This window comes from Salvelinus alpinus, chromosome 28 (assembly GCF_045679555.1).
Source record: "Salvelinus alpinus chromosome 28, SLU_Salpinus.1, whole genome shotgun sequence".
Taxonomy (NCBI): Eukaryota; Metazoa; Chordata; class Actinopteri; order Salmoniformes; family Salmonidae; genus Salvelinus; species Salvelinus alpinus.
In genome coordinates this window covers 38,504,675-38,513,882 of record NC_092113.1, presented here as the reverse complement: position 1 = coordinate 38,513,882, position 9,208 = coordinate 38,504,675, and the positions used below count along the sequence as shown (strand labels likewise).

General features: G+C 46.6%; 1 protein-coding gene across 2 annotated transcripts; it reads left to right on the top strand.

The window, feature by feature from the left end:
* Window positions 1–203: 203 nt before the first annotated feature.
* On the top strand, window positions 204–9,170 carry LOC139557829 (protein-L-isoaspartate O-methyltransferase domain-containing protein 2). 2 transcript variants are annotated; one of them, XM_071373058.1, is made up of 6 exons: window positions 204–333; window positions 1,145–1,487; window positions 2,842–2,944; window positions 3,131–3,302; window positions 5,907–6,033; window positions 6,456–9,170. In XM_071373058.1, exons 2-6 carry the CDS (start codon window positions 1,181–1,183, stop codon window positions 6,929–6,931), a joined length of 1,185 nt encoding a protein of 394 aa, XP_071229159.1. In that variant the 5' UTR covers window positions 204–333; window positions 1,145–1,180; the 3' UTR covers window positions 6,932–9,170. The 2 variants fall into 2 exon arrangements, with proteins under 2 accessions (XP_071229159.1, XP_071229158.1); XM_071373057.1 differs by having other exon boundaries at window positions 204–337.
* The last annotated feature ends 38 nt before the right edge of the window (window positions 9,171–9,208 follow it).

Here is a 9,208-nt window from a genome sequence, read left to right as displayed (position 1 = left end):
GAAGTTCCTTCTGTAAAAAGAAAGTTATTCTCCATCACATTCACTTTAGCATTGTGCTTGTTAAATTACTAATTTATGTTTAGGACAATTAATTTCAGAAATGGTATTAATCAATACCCAATCAGAACGTTTATTCGATTGTAAAAATATAATATTTGAAGTAAAAATGTGTCGGATTTACATAACGTACGTGTGACGTAAGCACGTCGACTGGTTGAACGTTTACATCTAGCTAGCAGTGCACTGTGTGAGCGTTTCCAAACAAAAGCCTGAAGACGAGCAAATCAATAGCAGCAATCGGCATTTTAAAACGAAACAATTGATTATCAAGTTGTAGGTAATTATATATTACAGTTATTTTGGTGTGTGTGTATTGTCTGTCGTCCTTGCCTTGTACCGAATCTTTGTTTTGCTGTCTGCGTGCGTGGAAGACTCAGATTACGATTGTTGTTGGCTGTTTGTCTTTTTTCAGATTTCCAATATGACAACCATTTTTTTAAAACTATGTAGATAGTAACTAAGCCATTTAAATGACATGGGTTTGCTCATATGTTGTTGATATATTCTGGTCAGAGTTGGATTGGGTAAGACTTTTCTCTTAACCCAAGGCACAGGTCCGCCAGGTTCTACAGCGCCATCCTATGGTCGTGTTTTTGTCATATCTGAAAAATATGTACCTAATGTTATTCTGAAATAGTTATTACCGTCGAGGAAAATGTTATCCTACATTTCACACTTTATTTATTGTGCTTGCATGAGTCATTTGGCAATCAAACACAATGTCTCTTGGGCATCAAAGGAACCAGGCATCATTCAAGTGGCCAGGCTCCTTCTCTATTGCTTTGACACAGCAGGCCCAGTAAACATTTGGCTGGTAGCCCTATCATCTCCCCATTGGCGTTGTTCACAGGGGCAAGCCACAGGTACAGCGATCACACCTAATGTGTTGAGGAAGACTTTTTAGGTAGCACTTTCAGTATTGGTCATTAGAATGTAAAAAGGGATGGCTGGTTTAATCTGAAATTTACAAAATATGACATGGAGGAGGCGGTTTTGTTGAAGTTTTTATTTAGTTAAAGTGGTCGCAATGCAAGAGACACTTTTGAATTCAATTACAGATAACTTAACCATTTCTCTTATTCAGATAAAGGCCCAGAAGTTACCCTTCTCTCCAGCTAAGATGGGAGGGGCTGTGAGCGCTGGGGAGGATAATGACGAGTTGATTGACAACCTGAAGGAGGCACACTACATCCGTTCGGACCTGGTGGAGCGGGCCTTCAGGGCCATCGACCGGGCCGACTACTACCTGGAGGAGTACCGTGACAGCGCCTACAAGGACCTGGCCTGGAGGCACGGCAACATCCACCTATCAGCCCCCTGTATCTACTCGGAGGTGATGGAGGCCCTGGACCTTCACCCTGGCCTGTCCTTCCTCAACCTGGGCAGTGGGACTGGGTACCTCAGCACTATGGTGGGCCTCATACTGGGTGAGTTACTGTAGCAGATGGTACCACCACTCTGGGCCTCATACTGGGTGAGTTACTGTAGCAGACAGTACCACCACTCTGGGCCTCATACTGGCTGAGTTACTGTAGCAGACGGTACCACCACTCTGGTTCTCATACTGGGTGAATTACTGTAGCAGACGGTACCACCACTCTGGGTGAGTTACTGTAGCAGACGGTACCACCACTCTGGGCCTCATACTGGGTGAATTACTGTAGCAGACGGTACCACCACTCTGGGTGAGTTACTGTAGCAGACGGTACCACCACTCTGGGTGAGTTACTGTAGCAGACGGTACCACCACTCTGGGTGAGTTACTGTAGCACACGGTACCACCACTCTGGGCTTCATACTGGCTGAGTTAATGTAGCAGACGGTACCACCACTCTGGGCCTCATACTGGGTGAGTTACTGTAGCAGACGGTACCACCACTCTGGGCCTCATACTGGGTGAGTTACTGTAGCAGATGGTACCACCACTCTGGGCCTCATACTGGGTGAGTTACTGTAGCAGACGGTACCACCACTCTGGGCCTCATACTGGGTGAGTTACTGTAGCAGACGGTACCACCACTCTGGGTGAGTTACTGTAGCAGACGGTACCACCACTCGGGGCCTCATACTGGGTGAGTTACTGTAGCAGACGGTACCACCACTCTGGGCCTCATACTGGGTGAGTTACTGTAGCAGACGGTACCACCACTCTGGGTGAGTTACTGTAGCAGACGGTACCACCACTCTGGGCCTCATACTGGGTGAGTTACTAGCAGATGGTACCACCACTCTGGGCCTCATACTGGGTGAGTTACTGTAGCAGACGGTACCACCACTCTGGGCCTCATACTGGGTGAGTTACTAGCAGATGGTACCACCACTCTGGGCCTCATACTGGGTGAGTTACTGTAGCAGACGGTACCACCACTCTGGGCCTCATACTGGGTGAGTTACTGTAGCAGACGGTACCACCACTCTGGGCCTCATACTGGGTGAGTTACTGTAGCAGACGGTACCACCCCTCTGGGCCTCATACTGGGTGAGTTACTGTAGCAGACGGTACCACCACTCTGGGCCTCATACTGGGTGAGTTACTGTAGCAGACGGTACCACCACTCTGGGCCTCATACTGGGTGAGTTACTGTAGCAGACGGTACCACCCCTCTGGGCCTCATACTGGGTGAGTTACTGTAGCAGACGGTACCACCCCTCTGGTCCTTATTGGGACTGAAATGGGGAAATCAGCAGGCCAACTGATTGGAAAAGTGTATTTTCTTTATTAAAATTCATTGTGGATCGTACAAAACTCACATGGTGGTTCTGTTGTTATCCTGGTTCCAGGTCCATTTGGTGTGAACCATGGGGTGGAGTTGCATGCTGATGTGATTGAGTATGCCTACCAGAAGCTTGCCTACTTCATCAAAACCAGCGAAAGCTTTGACAAGTGAGACACTTTACCTCTGATTTCCTTCCCCATCTAGAGCAGTCTTGTCTGTCTGTCTGTCTTGTCTTGTCTTGTCTGTCTGTCTGTCGACATCAGTGACTTGTTGAATATCAGGTTAGAGTTTTCATGTGTAGCCTGTATATGCATTTTTTTGTCTTTTGTTTATGCTGTATTTGTGTTTTTTAGGTTTGAGTTCTGCGAGCCTTCCTTTGTGATGGGGAACTGCCTGGAGATCCCTTCTGAGAGCAGGCAGTATGACAGGGTGTATTGTGGGGCGGGGGTGCAGAGGGACCATGAAGAATACATGATGAACCTGCTGAAGGTGGGAGGTGTTCTGGTACTGCCCCTAGAGGAGAAGGTGTGTATAAACACTATCACACTCAAACTGAAATGCATACATGTTAAATGAGTACTATTACCTGACCCTTACACAACAAGGATGTACCCTAATCCAGGGTTACCAAACTGTTTTACTCAGGCCTCCTTTCCAGCATTGGGGAACATACCCCCCCCTCACGTCTATTTCTACAGACACAAGCATTGTTCATGACACAAACTGTTCACACCCCTCTTGTTGGTGGAGAGAAAATGTATCAGGTTTAAATCCCATAGTCTTCCAGGTCAATACATTTCACCATGTCTGATGTGTATTCATGTGATATCTGAGTGACTCAAACATTACAACAACATCTAAGGGCTAAAAAAGCATGACACGTGCTGGTTGATCTGGACATTTCTCTAACAGTCTGTAATGACATGACAAGAGGAACTGATGATGCACTACCCAACTACAGAATGGCACCTTGTGCATTCTACTATTACAACTTTCAACAGTAAATTGAAAGCCGGACTGAGTTCCTTTAAAAAAAAAAATACATGTTTTTATTATTATAAAAAACAATTTGGGGGGGGGGGCACAGTTTGAGAACCACTGCTCTAATGTACCCTCTTGTTGTGCCCTCATAACCTCTTGTTGTGCCCTCATACCCTCTTGTTGTGCCCTCATACCCTCTTGTTGTGCCCTCATACCCTCTTGTTGTGCCCTCATACCCTCTTGTTGTGCCCTCATACCCTCTTGTTGTGCCCTCATACCCTCTTGTTGTGCCCTCATACCCTCTTGTTGTGCCCTCATAACCTCTCGTTGTGCCCTCATAACCTCTCGTTGTGCCCTCATAACCTCTCGTTGTGCCCTCATACCCTCTTGTTGTGCCCTCATAACCTCTCGTTGTGCCCTCATAACCTCTCGTTGTGCCCTCATAACCTCTCGTTGTGCCCTCATAACCTCTCGTTGTGCCCTCATACCCTCTTGTTGTGCCCTCATACCCTCTTGTTGTGCCCTCATACCCTCTTGTTGTGCCCTCATAACCTCTCGTTGTGCCCTCATACCCTCTTGTTGTGCCCTCATACCCTCTCGTTGTGCCCTCATACCCTCTCGTTGTGCCCTCATAACCTCTTGTTGTGCCCTCATACCCTCTTGTTGTGCCCTCATACCCTCTTGTTGTGCCCTCATACCCTCTTGTTGTGCCCTCATACCCTCTTGTTGTGCCCTCATAACCTCTTGTTGTGCCCTCATAACCTCTCGTTGTGCCCTCATAACCTCTTGTTGTGCCCTCATACCCTCTTGTTGTGCCCTCATACCCTCTTGTTGTGCCCTCATAACCTATTGTTGTGCCCTCATAACCTCTTGTTGTGCCCTCATAACCTCTTGTTGTGCCCTCATAACCTCTTGTTGTGCCCTCATAACCTCTTGTTGTGCCCTCATACCCTCTTGTTGTGCCCTCATACCCTCTTGTTGTGCCCTCATACCCTCTTGTTGTGCCCTCATAACCTATTGTTGTGCCCTCATACCCTCTTGTTGTGCCCTCATAACCTCTTGTTGTGCCTTCATAACCTCTTGTTGTGCCCTCATACCCTCTTGTTGTGCCCTCATACCCTCTTGTTGTGCCCTCATACCCTCTTGTTGTGCCCTCATACCCTCTTGTTGTGCCCTCATACCCTCTTGTTGTGCCCTCATACCCTCTCGTTGTGCCCTCATAACCTCTCGTTGTGCCCTCATAACCTCTCGTTGTGCCCTCATACCCTCTTGTTGTGCCCTCATACCCTCTTGTTGTGCCCTCATACCCTCTTGTTGTGCCCTCATACCCTCTTGTTGTGCCCTCATAACCTCTCGTTGTGCCCTCATAACCTCTCGTTGTGCCCTCATACCCTCTTGTTGTGCCCTCATACCCTCTTGTTGTGCCCTCATACCCTCTTGTTGTGCCCTCATACCCTCTTGTTGTGCCCTCATACCCTCTTGTTGTGCCCTCATACCCTCTTGTTGTGCCCTCATACCCTCTTGTTGTGCCCTCATAACCTCTCGTTGTGCCCTCATAACCTCTCGTTGTGCCCTCATAACCTCTCGTTGTGCCCTCATACCCTCTTGTTGTGCCCTCATAACCTCTCGTTGTGCCCTCATAACCTCTCGTTGTGCCCTCATAACCTCTCGTTGTGCCCTCATAACCTCTCGTTGTGCCCTCATACCCTCTTGTTGTGCCCTCATACCCTCTTGTTGTGCCCTCATACCCTCTTGTTGTGCCCTCATAACCTCTCGTTGTGCCCTCATACCCTCTTGTTGTGCCCTCATACCCTCTCGTTGTGCCCTCATACCCTCTCGTTGTGCCCTCATAACCTCTCGTTGTGCCCTCATACCCTCTTGTTGTGCCCTCATACCCTCTTGTTGTGCCCTCATACCCTCTTGTTGTGCCCTCATACCCTCTTGTTGTGCCCTCATAACCTCTTGTTGTGCCCTCATAACCTCTTGTTGTGCCTTCATACCCTCTTGTTGTGCCCTCATACCCTCTTGTTGTGCCCTCATACCCTCTTGTTGTGCCCTCATAACCTCTCGTTGTGCCCTCATAACCTCTCGTTGTGCCCTCATACCCTCTTGTTGTGCCCTCATAACCTCTTGTTTTGCACTTTCTAGCTAACCAAGATCACGCGTACAGGCCTGAGCAGCTGGGAGACCAAAAAGATCATTGCTGTGTCCTTCGCTCCCCTGGTGCTCCCCAAAGATTACACCAGTAACATCAACCCCAAGACCGTCCCACTACGTGAGTGCCTCATCAGTTTGTTATACGTGGGAGTCAGTTCAAAGGACATGACTCACCAGACCGATTGTCGCTCTGCATAGTACGGGGGCCGTTCGCTTGCTTTTCGGTGCGGCGTGTTACAAGGACTACCCGCCGTTGCCGACTGACAGCCGTTATTTTGCCCATTTCTACATGTAGAATCGGTCTGCAAATTTCTACCGCCGCTGTTCAGAGGTGCTAAGTACTCTCGGCCGGCAGACACTCAGCCATCCTAGTGGTCTGTCCGTACCTTTTTTTTTTAATAGAGTTGAGTGACGATAGAAAACCCCCAAAATAACTTTTTGTCACCATGGAAACAATACTCACGTTAACCGTTTTCTAACTTTCCCATCATTCTCTGTGTTCTTTCCTTTCAATCATCTCTCTGGTGACCCACGGAGCAGCCATGTTTGAGGTGCGGACGCTGCAGGAGCTGGCTCGTATAGCCATCCGCCACACCCTGAGAGTGACCATGGACAACGGGGAGGGTCAGCCACGGGGCCGGGGCTCTTTTGGAGGAGGCAGGGGCCTGGGAGTCAGTGGGCTCCACAAGTACGGCCCACGCTTTAAACGCCGGCGCATTCATCGGCGCCACTGCACCTCTGTGGTACTGAGCAGTGCTCTCCCTACCTCCGCCCCCATGGACAACAACAATAACCGCGGGGGCCAGGAGGAGGAGAAGCAGGGAAGGGCAACCCGGGGAGCGGAGGAGGAGGAGGAGGCTGCGGAGGAGGAGGAGGAAGAAGAGGAGGAAGCAGAGAGGGAGACAGGGGAGCTACTCCGGGCAGAACCACCTATAAACATCCTGAGAGAGAGGATTCTCTGTTTGCCCCTCCCGGAGCCTCTGAAGATGTACCTGCTGTACTACCGGGAGAAATGACTTCTCCACAGATAGAACTAACAGCAGAAAACAACCAAGCAACCAGCCTTGGGCATCTACAACCCCTGACCCCTACCACTCTTCTAGGCACGGCAACAGGCCCCCTGTTACTGACTCACTGACTGGGTCTCTATTGGTTACTGACTCACTGACTGGGTCTGTATCCCTCTTGTCCTCTACATCATCTCTCTCTCTGTGTTTTTCTTACTCAATGCCTTTCCTGTATGTGTAAGAAGCATACATATTTGACCAGTGTAATGGTAAGGGTTTCACCTCTGTGATAGAATGGCTCCCTGGGAATCTGTAGCTTAGCTTTCTCAATGGCACAGATAGCTTTCTCTGACAGCCAAACAGATCAATTTTTGTTGCAGTAGTTGGGAGAGGAGGATCATTGTGATATTTTTATTTTTTTTCCATTTTAACTCAACTCAACTCAGAGGGTTGGGTAGGTGTGAGTTTGTGATCTATCATTATGTGATGTGATTGAGCGCTGGACATATGGTGGTGTCTGTTATCTTGTTGGAAGACTCTTCTTATTGGACGTTACGTGCAGCCACAGGTTCCAGAGCACACAGAGCACAGGGTTCAGGTCTAAATAAAGGTAAACCACTGGATATTGCTTTAGTCTTGTGCTTCATAAATGGCATAGCGTCCGAGCCGGAGGAGAAATAGTTTGTAATTTCAGTCGTGTCCAGAAGCCAGAGAGACTTTGTTTGGTATAGTGGACAGGGATTTGAGACCACAAAGCTGGGATTTTCCCTATTAGACCCCCCCCCCAAGTTCCCATAACATCATAGATCTGTTCAGGGGAGCTGTTTGTGTGGAGTTTGCACAATGAGTATCAGGTAGGATTCCACAGTGAGGCCATTTTGTTTTTGATATTGCACATCGCAACATTGGTCTGATCTGGTGTGGCTGAGTGGAGCTGGTAGAGGTGCCTGGTGAAGACGTGGTATGTCTGAAACTGTTGACCTACATTAGGTTTAGAGACCTATATCTAAAGTGATGCTATTGGTTGACTCTATTCTGTTAGCAGGTTGACCTTGGCAGACTGGCAGTGAAGACTAGGTGTGTTTTTGAGAGTCAGCATTCCAGAGAATAACTGGAGTCGACACTATGATATGATAAAGTCCAGAAGACGTTTCAACATGATCATGAGACTAAGGTTGGCAATGCTTCTTCACATGTTATGATGGATTCTACTCATTTCCAAATTCAAAAGCACCTACTAGAGATCAAATTCTCTTTTTATGTTTAGTAGATTTATTTTCCAAGAGGTCCTATGAATATTTCGTAGCTCGTCCGTGTTGGGTTCAGTGACATTTTTAATTCTGTCAATTCGGGGGGGTAATACATTTGATTCATAGGTAGATTTAAATTTAGTTGAATTTCATTAGCTTCTGAATTGATTGGATAAAGGTGAAATTGACTCTAACCCTGGCATGTACGTTTATCTAAATATGCTCATTTGGTTTACTCCATAATCAATAGTGAAAGCTTGCAGAGGATCATGTTTTTTTCCCTACATACTATTTGTGTTTTCCTATTGGTTGAAAACAGCATGATGGGGGGGGAACTGGTTGATGCCAGTTCATTTTGTTGATGTGTGAAGGTTTGCTTATCTTTTCTCCTGTCATTCAAAACTATCTGTTTTGTTAATATACATTTTGAAGTGGAGTTTGGTGTTCATCAGCACATGGAACATTGTTTCTGTGTAGTATTTGGTTTGTAATGCAACAGGAAAATTAAAAACGGACTAAAATAAAAAATGATCATAATCGCTACAGATATTCCTTAAGTTACAGACCTGGATGTTTTAACCTTTCACCCTTCAGTATGTCGCATGAAACTTTCATTCTAGTTATAACTATTTTGATTTGTCCTTTTTAATAGAACATTTGGAAATATGCTTTCTCATTGATAAATCTTTATAGTGACTTGGCCAGGCAGATTGCTTTGGTCGTCCAACTGTGTAACAGTACACGTCTTGAGTTTTGTCATGTTAATTTTCAATATTGTGGTAGATGACAATAAAGGCCTTAAGTCTTTCCCAGTCTGCCTTTTATTCTGTGCTGTAGAACCATTCCTTTGGCTTCTTTGAATATTGCTTTTTTTTCTTTTTTTTCTGTCAAAGCTTATCATTTTGTGAATGTTTGTGTTGTACTTCAGCAGTTTAAGGATGTTTTGGAATTTGAGCTGTACTATTGAATGCTGTTAATAAAATCATTTATGCAAAGTTGAGAATGTATAGCACTTTAGTTAAACACCAGATTCACT